The sequence below is a fragment of the Peromyscus eremicus genome, chromosome 8a (assembly GCF_949786415.1).
Source record: "Peromyscus eremicus chromosome 8a, PerEre_H2_v1, whole genome shotgun sequence".
NCBI classification, from domain to species: domain Eukaryota; kingdom Metazoa; phylum Chordata; class Mammalia; order Rodentia; family Cricetidae; genus Peromyscus; species Peromyscus eremicus.
In genome coordinates, this window is record NC_081423.1 from 50581860 (window position 1) to 50596874 (window position 15015).

At 44.3% G+C, this 15015-nt stretch overlaps 1 protein-coding gene across 1 annotated transcript in view; it reads left to right on the forward strand.

Moving 5' to 3' along the window:
* Positions 1-14654, forward strand: part of LOC131917230 (myosin-8) — a 28987-nt gene extending 14333 nt beyond the window's left edge. The window contains exons 20-38 of the mRNA XM_059270933.1: positions 1111-1366; positions 3555-3797; positions 3913-4089; positions 4168-4313; positions 4395-4485; positions 4742-5131; positions 5563-5689; positions 6014-6132; positions 6257-6453; positions 7214-7397; positions 7481-7646; positions 7835-7959; positions 9429-9737; positions 10744-10947; positions 12012-12137; positions 12224-12394; positions 12557-12661; positions 12993-13088; positions 14393-14654. Of these exons, the coding sequence (XP_059126916.1) occupies positions 1111-1366; positions 3555-3797; positions 3913-4089; positions 4168-4313; positions 4395-4485; positions 4742-5131; positions 5563-5689; positions 6014-6132; positions 6257-6453; positions 7214-7397; positions 7481-7646; positions 7835-7959; positions 9429-9737; positions 10744-10947; positions 12012-12137; positions 12224-12394; positions 12557-12661; positions 12993-13088; positions 14393-14542 (3382 nt within the window). The 3' untranslated portion in view covers positions 14543-14654. The remainder of the gene's footprint in view (positions 1-1110; positions 1367-3554; positions 3798-3912; positions 4090-4167; positions 4314-4394; positions 4486-4741; positions 5132-5562; positions 5690-6013; positions 6133-6256; positions 6454-7213; positions 7398-7480; positions 7647-7834; positions 7960-9428; positions 9738-10743; positions 10948-12011; positions 12138-12223; positions 12395-12556; positions 12662-12992; positions 13089-14392) is intronic.
* Positions 14655-15015: the final 361 nt, after the last annotated feature.

Consider the following 15015-nt stretch of genomic DNA (forward strand, 5'->3'; position numbering starts at 1 on the left):
CAACAAACCCAGGCTGCTTTGCTTGGCTGTCAAGGCCTTCTATTCTCCATTATATCTTTCATACCTAACCACACAGCCTCTCCCAGCCTCACTAAACAACTCGTTTACTTCCTATTCTCATGTCTGTGCCGACCCTGGCACCTCGCTCATGTCTACCTTGTCACAAGTCCCTTTTCTTCTTTCCCAATTTAACTTCACACAGCTTATTTACACAACATTTTTACACATTGCTCTAGCCACTAGCCCCACACACATTCTGCTCATTTGGTTCATCTGTATTTTTTTAGGTTGGCATTACAAGAGTTTTTTTTTTTTTTCATTCATCTGTATCATAGCTTGTGTCATGGTATCTGCCTTTTCAGGGTCAGAATGCCTAGCAACTGAACCAATAGAAATGGAATAAAACCTGCATGCTAATAAACTTAAAGATGCCTACATGTTGCTATAAGCCAGTCAAACCTTGCCAGCTCCTTGCTACCATTTAAAGAACTATACCAATATTACCATTTCAATTTTCTAATGTGAATATAACAATTTTGGAGTTTAATCATTGCTAAAAAAGGCCTTCCAATGTTAATGGACTTATTGAGTTGGCAGGACTGAGTCACTCAAAGCATTTAGAAAATCCAGTTTATTATCTGAAGAGAATGACAAGAGGAGAGTGGCTAATTCAGTGGCGATCAAATAGGAAAGGTTTCAAGGAAAGAGTGGCTGAGCTGGGGTGAGGCAAATCATTCAACTGTATGGCCCCTCACCTTGCCGCTCACAGATAAGTGGCAACAGCAGGTCAGCAGAATCCAATTACAATGGCCATGCTCTCCCCACCACTACTCTCAGAGGAGTGTGCTCTTTCTGTGGCAGGGGTCACTCAGACAACACAGTCTGCACCCTCCAGACTCAGCTTGTCTTTGCCAGATCACCAGGGATTGAGAACACTCAATTGTTCCATAGGAATAGCACTCATATTAGCCAAGTAGCAATACTGAGGACTCCATCACTCTGGTTGTGAGAATGAACATGTGTCGGTATAGGAAAAGCCTATTGTCTGCCATAAATGTCAACCACATTGCTGCCAATGGAACGATTACACCATCTTTCCCCACGTTCCAGGGAAGCCCTGTTCTGTATCCAGTACAATGTCCGTGCCTTCATGAATGTCAAGCACTGGCCCTGGATGAAGCTCTTCTTCAAGATCAAGCCCCTGCTGAAGAGCGCAGAGACCGAGAAGGAGATGGCCACCATGAAGGAAGAGTTCCAGAAAACCAAAGATGAGCTCGCCAAGTCGGAGGCAAAGAGGAAGGAGCTGGAGGAAAAAATGGTCACTCTCCTCAAAGAGAAAAATGACCTGCAACTCCAAGTTCAATCTGTGAGTGCTCTGATGTGAACACATCACATCGCCATGCTATAGTGGCTCTTGGCTGGCCTTCCAGAGACTATCTCTTACAACATGGGACTTTTCTTGAGGAAGAAAAGGTCTTTTGGGGGATGGTGGTGGCTTTATTTTGTTAGTAGCTTGCTTAACTTTCAATATGGCGTTGAGGAGGAAAGCTACCATTACTTCCACGTTATACAGGGGAAAGGGAAGACTCAATCACATCACAAAATTTAACAACTTGGAAGAAAGTAGTTCAAAGCTAAATCCCCAAGTCTTACTCCAATAGTTTGCTTCTTTGGCTCAGCTGCACTGTCCCAGCCTTAAAAATATAATTCTGAGCTAAGCCTGCTAGTACAGGCCATTAATGTCAGCTACTCCAAAGGCTGAGCCAGGAGGGTCCCAAGTTCAGGGCCTGCCTGGGCTATAAGTTCAAAGCCAGCCTCAGCAATAAAATAGAAAAAAAGAGGCTAGAGATATAACCCAATAGTACAACCGCACTTTCCCATCTGCTCAAAATTCTGGGTTTAGTCCCTCGCTTGATACAAGACAGCAAAACAAACAAACAAAAACAACAATAAAATCTGCCAGGATAGTTCTATTTAAAAATCCAAGTGCAAGCAGTGGTGGCGCATGCCTTTAATCCCAGTACTCGAGAGGCAGAGGCAGGCGGATCTCTGTGAGTTCAAGGCCAGCCGGGGCTACAGAGTGAGTTCCAGGGAAGGCACAAAGCTACAAAGAGAAACGCTGTCTCAAATAAATAAATAAATAAATAAATAAATAAATAAATAAATAAATAAATAAATAAGTCCAAGTGCTTAAGACTGTCTTATAAGTCAAGATAATCAGCACTTTGGAAGAAGAGGCAGGTGAATCTCTGAGAGTTTAAGGCCAGTGGGTCTACATAGTGAGTTCCAGGACAGCCAGGGCTACATAGAGAGACCCTGTCTCAAAGAGCCAAAAAAGAAATCAAGATAACCATCCCTCCTATCCTCAACCCTTGAGATTTAACTTAATAAATATACATATTTACATCTCCTGGAGCTGAACTACTGCTACCCTGGAAGACAGGGCAGGGCATCCTCCCCAACTCTTCCATTAATGTGAAGGAGTCTCTGAAGGTCACTGCTGGTGAGTCCAGGAGGAAGCTGGAGGCCAGGTGGGAAGAGAATTTAGCTACAGCAATTCAGCCAGACATAACCTCCCATTTCTTTGCTCAACAAGCCCAACAATGTTAGAAATTGTGAGGATAATTTTTCAAATGCTTAAGACTGGATCCTCTCTGTCTCTCTTCATGGTAGATCAGTAAGAGTAAATACTAACAAGTGTATCACTATTAAAGATAAAAACAAGAACCTGAGACATCCTTGGGCTCAGCCACTTCAAACACTCAGCTAAAACAAACACTGAAGGAGGTAGAGAAAGTCCCAGGGCAGGGGAATCTAGTAAATTCCTGGCTGAGTTTTTGAGTCCTTTAATTAGTTACTTATAAAATTTTATGGAGCAGTATAATTTCCCAGAATTACTTGTTCTTATACACTCTGAAATTCATTTTGAGGATAATAGGTAATTCTTCAAATAGAAATGGAAACTTCAAACCATTGTAGTATTGTTATGGACCATCATAAACGTTTGAATGAACTAAAAATGCTACTGCATGAAAATGTATTTAATTTACTTTTTATTTTTATTATTATTTTAATTCTATTTGACAACTAGTACTTTGAAATAGAAATGATTGAGATCAAAACTAACCAATGTCACTAAATCAACATCTTACTCTAACAACTAAATAGCTCTCAGAAATGATTTATTAAAACCTCCTTATTTACATATGAAAAACTGGAGGAGAGCAACTTGCCCAAGACAACACCTATGGATGTTTGGAGACGAGAATTCAGGCTTCTTACTGCCCTGTCTGCAGATCTTTCTCCTGTTCTGCACACAATTCTACAGTCATACCTTCTCCGGCCCAATCATTGTGTACGGTCCTTTGCTTCTAAACATCCAGGCTCACTTTTTAATTAGTTGCATGGCTTTAAGTCAGATAAAACATTCAATTAAAGGTGCTCTCATATTCACGCTGAGAAATTCAATAGAATTCGGATGAACACTAAACACCTTGTGCAAAAAGGTAAGTTTCAAAATAAGGAACAGACTAAGTGTCTTAACAAATCCACAGGAAGCAGACAGCTTGGCTGACGCCGAGGAAAGGTGTGAACAGCTGATCAAAAACAAAATCCAGCTGGAGGCCAAAATCAAGGAGGTGACAGAGAGAGCTGAGGATGAGGAGGAGATCAATGCTGAGCTGACCGCCAAGAAGAGGAAGCTGGAGGATGAGTGCTCAGAGCTGAAGAAAGACATCGACGACCTTGAGCTGACACTGGCCAAGGTTGAGAAGGAGAAGCATGCCACAGAGAACAAGGTATAAGATATATACATGGAAAGTTATGACCCTTTTAAAGGTCATTATGAAGTAAAACATAAGAGCCAGTCTATTAAAACATAACATGTAATGCAAAGCATGTTTGCTTCCTAAGGTGAAAAACCTCACGGAGGAGATGGCAGGCCTGGACGAAACCATCGCCAAGCTGACCAAGGAGAAGAAGGCCCTCCAAGAGGCCCACCAGCAGACCCTGGATGACCTGCAGGCAGAGGAGGACAAAGTCAACACTCTGAGCAAAGCCAAAAGCAAGCTTGAACAGCAAGTGGATGATGTAAGCGCATTTTCAATGTCCTTTTGAAGTGTTTCTTTAAATGCATTTCAATTGTAATGGATTTCTCTTCCCCATCAGCTTGAAGGGTCGCTAGAGCAAGAAAAGAAACTGAGGATGGACCTGGAAAGAGCCAAGAGGAAACTGGAGGGGGACCTCAAACTGGCCCAAGAATCCACAATGGACATAGAAAACGACAAACAGCAACTTGATGAGAAGCTTAAAAAGTAGGGGCTCCAGAAAGACTTCTATGTGATGCCGTCTTTCAAATAATTTAAATATTAATATGTCTGCTATTCTGTCTAAAGGAAGGAGTTTGAAATCAGCAATTTGATAAGCAAAATTGAAGATGAGCAAGCGGTAGAAATCCAGCTGCAGAAGAAGATCAAAGAGTTGCAGGTGATTTATCTCACGTGTGTGTGTGTGTGTGTGTGTGTGTGTGTGTGTGTGTGTGTGTGTGTGTTGGAAAAGGGTCACACTATGTAGTCCAGGTTGACCTCAAATTCACAATTCTCCTGCCTCAGCATTCTGAGTTCTGGGATAGAAGGCATGGACTACCATGCCCAGCCCCTCATCTTTTTGTTTTTCTACACATCAAAAAACACTAAAATTGAAATGAATTTGAGATGTGTTAGTGTACTTGCTTGATTTCCAGGCTCGCATTGAGGAGCTGGAGGAGGAAATCGAGGCAGAGAGGGCCTCCAGGGCCAAAGCAGAGAAGCAGCGCTCTGACCTCTCCCGGGAACTAGAGGAGATCAGCGAGAGGCTGGAAGAAGCCGGCGGGGCCACATCGGCTCAGGTGGAGCTAAACAAGAAGCGGGAAACTGAGTTCCAGAAACTTCGGAGAGACCTGGAGGAGGCCACCCTGCAGCATGAAGCCACATCAGCTGCTCTTCGGAAGAAGCACGCAGACAGTATGGCGGAGCTTGGGGAGCAGATCGACAACCTGCAGAGGGTCAAACAGAAGCTGGAGAAGGAGAAGAGCGAGCTGAAGATGGAGATCGATGACCTTAGTAGTAATGCAGAGGCGATCGCCAAAGCCAAGGTACCCAACACCATCTCTAGACAAGGGCAATGAGCCAGAAAAAAAGTATCCATTGTTCTTGGCATCAAACATGGTTTGCAAGCATTTTATAGTATTTGTTCAAATATTTTCCATCCTAATATATTCCTGTAGTTTCGTTTTCTAAAAGTACTGACTATAACCCACTAAGATGACTTCAAAACCACTTAAGTGAGTGTCAACATCATTGGGATATATGGATAGCTTCCAACAATCAATGTAACATGTATGTTGAGTTCTGGCACATGCCAAAGCACCAATATCATAACTTTCTACTCATATCTCACCGATTTTTGAAATACATTTTATTCTTTTAATATTAAAACATCTTAATTACTGTAAGAGTTGTGGTTTATCTTTTTTTTTTCTGCCGATATTCAGTGTTTGATCCTTCCTTGTCACGTGATCCTTAGGGAAACCTTGAAAAGATGTGCCGCACTCTGGAGGATCAGGTGAGTGAGCTGAAAAGCAAGGAGGAGGAACAGCAGCGGCTGATCAACGAGCTGACAGCCCAGAGAGCCCGCCTGCAGACAGAAGCAGGTAGGGATGCCTTCTCCGGCTCCCCACATGCTGCACTGCACGAAAGGGGTTCTCACTATGCAGCAAAACCCTCATTTTTAGAGGGAAATCAACAAACTGCCAGAATTTTTCAAGGCAGTCAGTCCACAAAGGTGCAGGGAGGCAAAAATAAAAAGACAGGTTTGTTATGTTCCTGTGGCAATCCGGCTTGCAAATCTGCATTTTGACTTTTATTTTTTGCTAATTTCCATTTCTGTAACAATGTCTAGAAATGAATAAAAAATATATGCACATACACATGGCTCATTGCTATACCATGAGTTCTCCCGACTCTACTGTTCTTAGGTGAGTATTCCCGACAGTTAGATGAGAAAGACGCCTTAGTCTCTCAGCTGTCAAGAAGCAAGCAGGCATCTACTCAGCAGATCGAGGAGCTGAAGCGTCAGCTTGAGGAAGAAACCAAGGTGACTTTGACCAAAGATTTTTCTTGACAAACTAAACCTGAGAATGCCCAGTTATATTCTACTTGAGGTGTGTAAGTATTACAGGATCTATGAATTGAAATCAGTGGTTCCTTCCCTTCTGCAGGCCAAGAACGCACTGGCCCACGCCCTGCAGTCCTCCCGCCATGACTGTGACCTGCTGAGGGAACAGTATGAGGAGGAGCAGGAAGGCAAGGCTGAGCTGCAGAGGGCGCTGTCCAAGGCCAACAGTGAGGTGGCTCAGTGGAGGACCAAATATGAGACGGACGCCATCCAGCGCACGGAGGAGCTGGAGGAGGCCAAGTATGTGGTGTGCACTGAAGTTTTGCCTTTCCTAGTGGTCTCCATTCCTGTGCCACCTGCTTCACATCCATGCACTCATTTAGCTGTCATAGCAATGTTACGTCACTGTCACTATTTTTCTAAAGAGATTTATTTAGAGAGACGGCTGGTGTTCTGATTCCAGAGGTCATCTTCTTAAGCTCTGAGTGGACAGACATCCCTCTTAAGACGTACAGTCAAGTTTCTAAACTGTACAAATTGTCTAGGATTGGTCTAATGCACCTTCTTGGGGGTCAAGTTTAAAGGAGTTTTCTGTGTCTTAAGGATGTGGCCTTGGCACACCACTGGGAATGAAGCAAGCATATAGATCATTCAAATGAAAGTCAAACTTGCCTTTGCTTCTGCTGCATGAATTGTCCAGATTATCTATCAACTGTGTTCTCTCTTTAGACTGTCCAAACATCCACTATTTAAACAAATTAGCTATTCTCTGGGGACAGGGATCATGAAAGGAATCAGAAGGTCACTGAATGTATAAAGGCATCCAGCGCTGATAGCAGCCTGTGGGACTCCAGTAACATTCCCAGAACTTCATGGAGTCCAAATATCTACCATTTTGGACTTCTACCAGTTTGTTACTCATGAATAGGAGTCTGGTGACCATTCCTTTGGAGGGCAGATGGTTTTGCTGATATAGGACAGGACAGCGAGAAGGAACCACAGCAGTTATCATTTTGTTCCTGGCTTTGGCCAGATCCTGACAGTCTAGCTAATTTCTCAGGAAGAAGCTGGCTCAGCGTCTGCAGGCGGCTGAGGAGCACGTGGAAGCCGTGAACGCCAAGTGTGCTTCCCTGGAGAAGACGAAGCAGCGGCTGCAGAATGAGGTGGAGGACCTCATGCTGGATGTGGAGAGGACCAACGCGGCCTGCGCTGCCCTGGACAAGAAGCAGAGAAACTTCGACAAGGTAGTCTAACCTGCTTAAACTTTACAAAAATTTGATGTGGCCTTTCTTCTCCCTGTCCTGGCTGACAATCTATGGCTTTTTAGGTTCTGTCAGAATGGAGACAGAAGTATGAGGAAACTCAGGCTGAGCTTGAGTCCTGCCAGAAAGAGTCCCGCTCCCTCAGCACTGAGCTGTTCAAGGTGAAGAATGCCTACGAGGAGTCTCTGGATCAACTCGAGACTCTGAAGAGAGAAAACAAGAATCTCCAGCGTGAGTCTCGACCTTCTCGATCCTACTCAGCCCTGGCTAGACCCTCTCATGTTGCTGACTTTTCCAGTCCTACTCAGCCCTGGCTGGACCCTCCCATGTTGCTGACTTTCCCAGTCCTACTCAGCCCTGGCTGGACCCTCCCATGTTGCCACCGTTCCCACCACTTCCTCTCATCTCTTCTTCCACAGAGGAGATTTCTGACCTGACGGAGCAGATTGCAGAGGGAGGGAAGCATATCCATGAGCTGGAGAAAATAAAGAAACAAGTAGAACAAGAGAAATGTGAGATCCAGGCCGCCTTAGAGGAAGCAGAGGTACATGGTACTCTGTTATGGGGGGAATCAAAGACAAACACTACAAAAATATCAAGCTGAGTAATGGTACCATGAACTGAATACGTTACTATAGAGCAGAGACAATTTAAATATGGGACCTTTGTTTACAGGGCAATTAGGTGATTAATAATGCCAACACTGGGGCTGGAGAGATGTCTCAGCTGGTAAGAGCTCTTAATGCTCTTCCAGAAGACCTGAGTACAGTTCCCAGGACCCACATCTGTGGCTCACAACCACCTGTAACTCCAGCTCCAGAGGATCAGACACCCTCTTCTGGCCTCCAGGAGCTCCTACACACACATGTCACACACCCACACAAACACGTATGCAAAAAATAAATTTGAGAAAAACACAAATTCTCTAACCCATCAATTCGGTTTCTTAGAATTTACCACAAGAAACTCATCTTAAAAGGAGATAAAACTTTAAGACAAAGATGTCCAATAAAAGAGTAAGCAAACTGTAGAACAGCAGAATTCCAAATAACAATTAAGTATGGCTAATAGGCCATACCTGAAATCCCAGCACGTGGGGGTAGAGGCAGGAAGATTACCCCAAATTTGAGGCCAGCTTGGTCTATATAGTAAGACCCAGGCCAGCCAAAACTTTATAGCAAAATCTCACCCTAAAAGACCAAAAGGGCCCAGCAAAATGGCTCCGTGGCACTTTCCACCAAAACTTATGCCCTCTGCTCAGTCTCCAGAACCCACATGGTAGGAGGAGAGGAACAAATTCCCACAGATTTATCTCTGACCTTTGTGTTCTCTCTCACCCTCTTTGAATTATTGATCAAATGAATAAGTGAAAAGATTCCAAAAGTATTATTAATGTGGGGAAAGATTTGTGATAGACACAAATATTTGCTTTTAAAAAGCAAGACCTATATTTGCATATGCAACTTCAATTAGATAGAAATAGGGGGGGTCAGAAGGATCGTGAATGAGCCCAAGGCCAGCCTGAACCACAAAGCAAGACAGCCTGTCTAAACACCTTAGTATAAAAAATGTACCTCATTAAAATAGTTGTCTCTCCGTGAGGAACAACGGGAAACTGTTTTTATACATTGTCCCCACATTGTACAATGAGTATGCAATATATAATCAGAAAAAAAACTTATTTTTAAAACTTATAGTTTCTATGATAGATTAGTGTTTTTACACATGAAGATTATAGTTTATGGAACATTATGTATATTACATATAAAATTAATCAGATAACTCTGTTAGTACTGTCATGAATCTTTAGATCGTGCAAAGTATTTTATTACAGAGCTGACCTATATAATCTGTGACCAGATAAACAAAAAATTGTAAGTTCTTAGGACAACTACATTAACTTTAAAATTCAACCAGAGTACAGCAATAAGAGGCTGCCTCACAAACTCAGAGTAGACACCAACCACTCGAGTTTTCTTCCACTCAGTGCTGACTGATCACTGTTTCCTTAAGGCATCTCTGGAACATGAAGAGGGAAAGATCCTGCGCATCCAGCTGGAGCTGAACCAAGTCAAGTCTGAGATTGACAGGAAAATTGCCGAGAAGGATGAGGAGATCGACCAGCTCAAGAGAAACCACATTAGAGTTGTGGAGACGATGCAGAGCACACTGGACGCAGAGATCAGGAGCAGGAACGATGCTCTGAGAGTCAAGAAGAAGATGGAGGGGGATCTGAATGAAATGGAAATCCAGCTGAACCACGCCAACCGCTTGGCTGCTGAGAGCCTGAGGAACTACAGGAACACTCAGGGCATCCTGAAGGTAGACATCCATTGGCTGCTCAGCTGAGTCACAGAACACACCTGTCTCCGTTCTCACAGTTAACTTCTTAAGCAATCTATTTTAGCTACTTTTCCTACTGCTGTGATGAAACATCCTGGCAAAAAGCAACTAAGAGGAGAAAGTATTTATTCTGGCTTGCAGGTCATTGGTCCAGTCCATCATGGCAGGGGAGTCAAGGCAGGGGGAGCCTGAAGCCACTGGTCACATTGACCCACAATCAGGAACAGACAGAAATGAACTCACACTAGTGCTCAGCTGGCCATTTTATACAGTCCAAGATCCCTGCCCAGGGAATGGTCCTGCCCACGATTACAGTGGGTCTTCCTACATCAATTAACATAATCATGATAATCCCCCTGTGGCATGCCCATTGTCCTCTCCCAGGTAATTCTAGATTCTGTCAAGTTGACAATGAACACTGACTATCATAGCCACCCCCTCCCAGTTACCAAATTATACAGTTGAATGCACCAAGGACGCCAATTAAAAAGTGTCTAAAACATAATAATTTCCAGAAATTATGTATAGACAACAAACAGGAGTTGAATGATGGAGAAATGGCGAGACAGAAAATACACAGGCTTTCCACAAACCAGGCCTGAGGGTGAATCTTAGTTTTGTCGCTCTCTGACTTCAGGCAAGTTACTTACACATAGTAAGAGTAAGTTTCTCACCCCAAGGATGGCAGTGGGGACCAAATAAAACAGCAGATGTCAAGTACTATGTGGGGTATACAGAAAATGCTCTATAAGTGATAAAGAACAGTGACATGTATGTGATAGTCAACAAGATAAAGGTAGAGACAGAGTGAGAATCTGTCTCTTGATAATTTGCTCACACACCAAGCAAATGCCACCATTATCCTTAAGCTCATACAAATGACAGGCAAGTCACCTCCTGCTCCTGGCTCAGTTACACCATTGGAGCTCATTTCCTAGGTGTTCATCTCCTCTTCAGAATAGTCAAGATATTTTTCAACTTATAGGACACCCAGCTGCACCTGGATGATGCTCTCCGGGGCCAGGAGGACCTGAAGGAACAGCTGGCGATCGTGGAGCGCAGAGCCAACCTGCTGCAGGCTGAGATTGAGGAGCTGCGGGCCACGCTGGAGCAGACAGAGAGGAGCAGGAAGATTGCAGAGCAGGAGCTGCTAGATGCCAGTGAGCGCGTGCAGCTCCTGCACACCCAGGTGAGCAAATGCTGGTGCGCTGCTAAGGGAGGAGCCGAGAGCGTAGGTATGTACATAGAACCAGGGGTGGGGCTGTATCTAAACCACCACTGCAGTTATGACAGGGCGAGAGGTGCCTTTGTTGTGCATTTCTAGTTCTTTTCTAGACTCCCTACCAGAAAAGGTTTATACATTTAGAAACAAGGTTAGGCTTTGGGGGTTATTTAAAATCATGAAGAATAACACTGAGAAAACATGTCTTTGACTCCAAACTTAAACATATTTCATGAAGTACTTATCAGGGGCACATTGGAGTTCAGCTGCTCTGTGTTTACTGTTCTCATGCCTCACAGGGCACTTAGCATCCCTTCTTGCTCAGGCATTAAATGTAGTAGCAGCCCCTCGTAAGATCTCTGTGACACCAAAATAACCACCCTCTAGCCTTTCCAAGTACTCTCCTTCGAGAATACTGGGTTGAAATTTTTAAGAAAATGTTTTCATAATACAAATTCAGAATCCCCCCAAAGGACAAGATTTCCCCTGCCTGCCATACACACACACACACACACACACACACACACACACACACACACACACACTCACAATTCTTTTGATAGACTTCCAGTGCCATGCACTCACACACAAAAAAACTATTATTCCCAACCTTTTAAATAGAATTCTATAAATCAAAGAAAAGAAAGAACAAATAACAAATGACTACTAATACGGGCATTCATTGTTGTTGTCTTGAGATAGGGTCTTCCTATACAACACAGGCTGGCCCTAAATTCATGATCCACGTGCCTTAGCCTCCAGACTGCTGGTATTACAAGCATGTACCATCATACCCTGTCAATACAGGCACTCCTAAAACTTCAGAGGTCATCCTATGTAAGTCAGATAGGCAGTAAAGGACTGGGTACAGGGAGAGAGGTTCCAGCCATGCAAATGATTACAAGTTTGCACCAAACAGAATACTTCACATTAGTTGGCATCGGGTCTCCTGGGTTAGACAAAAATAGAACATTTGTAAATCCCAACTGGGAAACTTGAAAATCTTATAAATTTCCAATGTCTTTTAACAGAACACAAGCCTCATCAACACCAAAAAGAAGTTGGAAAATGATGTTTCACAACTCCAGGGTGAAGTAGAAGAAGTGATTCAAGAGTCACGCAACGCAGAAGAGAAGGCCAAGAAAGCCATTACTGATGTGAGTGTCACGCACATATCCTCTTCACACCTGTGTTGCCTGCCACCACCAGGGCTCATTATTTTCTTGATTTACTTGCTTTTCAGGCCGCCATGATGGCGGAGGAGCTGAAGAAGGAGCAGGACACCAGCGCCCACCTGGAGCGGATGAAGAAGAACCTGGAGCAGACGGTGAAGGACCTGCAGCACCGTCTAGATGAGGCCGAGCAGCTGGCGCTGAAGGGTGGCAAGAAGCAGATCCAGAAACTGGAGGCCAGGGTGGGTGTCTTCATCCCTAATTCTGGGAAGGGCAAAAGGGGCACACTCTTATCATCATGGGGTCAAGAACACCCTGGCCACACCTGCAATAGACCCTAGGCTAATTAACATCCCAAGCACTGACTGGAGAGGAAGAGATACAGCTTTCTTTCTTGGTTACAGGTCCGTGAACTTGAAGGAGAGGTTGAAAATGAACAGAAACGTAATGCTGAGGCTGTTAAAGGGTTACGTAAACATGAGAGAAGAGTAAAGGAACTAACCTATCAGGTAAGAGGAATAGTTTTCTAGAATGTACAGGCATCATGCCCAAAGGGAAAGGGAGACCCTGGTGACTCCTCCGGAGGCACTCTCAGATGTGTGTGTTAACTGCACGTATGTAAAGAATAAAGGCAGAGTTGCTCATCACAGGCAGACACCAAGCTAGGATGGTGAGGGGAGCCTTTACAAAACAACACAGAACAGCGTAGTTGGTCAAGTTCATCCTCAGGTCCCCCTGCCGGCATACAGGACCCCCTTCTGGCATATCGGCGACTTATTTGGGTACCAGGTAAACATATTTCTTTGGACTGAGTTGTGTATCTTTTTATCAAATGCTCAGACAGAGGAGGACCGCAAGAATGTGCTCAGGCTGCAGGACTTGGTGGACAAGCTGCAGGCGAAGGTGAAATCCTACAAGAGACAAGCTGAGGAGGCTGTAAGTGTCTTTGAGGTTTGGAGAAAGAAGCAGACTTCTGTCAGGGAGAAACGTGTTTTTTTTAAAACAAAACAAAACAAAACAAAATATGTATCGGTGAGGAAGAAAGGCACAGACTAAGAATCCACCATTCATGTGTTCTCCGAAGGCTGCAACCTTATAAATATATATGTACACACTCCCATGTTAATTGTAGACTCAGCCTCAAGAGGAGATGTGTATTGTTAGGCAGAAAGGCTGGGGAAGGAGAAAGCTCCAAATACCCAGCCTTAACCGGTAGCAACAAACACACAACAGAATCACTAATGCCGGGATGAACAATTCCTGTCTCTCCACATACACAAACTCAAGTGTTCCCGAAAGTGAAGCACTGACTTCTCCACACCCAGCTGACTTGTGGACTCACTCCATAAGTGAGGCTTTCCTCCCCGCCTCTATCCCAGCAACCAGAAGAACATGATGGAAGAGCTAGAGGTCCAGCTAGTGGTGTGAGGCCCTGGCTTCTGTAGGACCAAACAACAAAGAAATGATGCTGGAAGATTCTCCAGCTGCATTCCACCACCACCACCACCCCCACGGTGCCCAGCCCCCACTCCTCCAGATGTATGTGACCGGAAGGAAGAAAGGGCACAAATAGTAACAGCCACACAAAAAGAGGCAACTATTATCTTCGGCCCACTTTCCTCTCTCTTCTGTATCAGTCTTAAAATACAGGGGAAAGCCGTGTCTAGTGGGATTTCCAAAGCTCTTTGTTAGCATTTGCTTACTGAGGTCTCTGAGGGTACCTGGGTCTCTTCTTCCTTTCCACCCAAGAGGCACACCAAAAAAGGTAAGCGAGGGGATGGAGAGACGGCTCAGTTGTTAAGAGCACTGGCTGTTTCTCCCTTTCAGAGAAACCAAGTTCAATTCCCAGCACACACTTGGTGGCTCATAACCATATCTAACTACATTCCCAGGGGAGGCAATGTCCTCTTCCGGCCTCCCTGGGCACCGCATGAATGTGTTGCACAGATACACATGCCGAACACCTACACACATAAAAGAAAAACAAATCTTTAAAAAAAAAACAAAACAGGGAGGTGTAAGCAGGTTGACAAAAGTCTGGTCTCTTCCACTTGAAAACAATTTCTCCTTTCCTTCCTTTAAGTCAAAATTGTCACTGGAGTTACAGATTGGGTTGAGGTTGGAGGTCGGACACGACCAACAGCACATGAGAGGGGAATGTGATTGTAGACGACCTGGCCTGGTGACACATGTAGTGAGGTCCACGGCATCTAACTGCCTGAACGCTTCTCTGTTCTCAGGAGGAACAATCCAACTCTAACCTGGCCAAATTCCGCAAGCTCCAGCATGAGCTGGAGGAAGCTGAGGAGCGGGCTGACATCGCCGAGTCCCAGGTCAACAAGCTGCGGGTGAAGAGCCGAGAGGTTCACACCAAAATCAGTGCAGAGTAAGCGCCTCCTCCCGAGGCTGCAGAGTGGCTGAAGAAATGCGCAGAATGTGCTACTTCGGGCCACTCGCTTCACTGTGTTGAGTTTTCACCTACTGTTGACTAAATAAAAACTACAGCACATTTACAAATCAAACCAGACTTCCTTTTTATTTGCAAAATTGTTTACTGGCAAAGCCAGTTTTCACCTAGCTGCTGTTTATTATTATTATTATTATTATTATTATTATTATTATTATTATTATTATTATTATATTGGTTGTGTGGAGCTGTCTTAGTTCACTTCCCGTTGCCATGATAAAACACTGACCAAAAACAGCTTGGGGAAGAAAAGGTTTGGCTTACAGTTCACAGTCCATCAGTGAAAGAAGCCAGAGCAGGAAGTCAAGGGAGGAATTGAAGCAGAGACCATGGAGGAACCCTGCTTATTGGCTTGCTCCCCATGGTTTACTCTACCTACTTTCTTAAACAACCCAG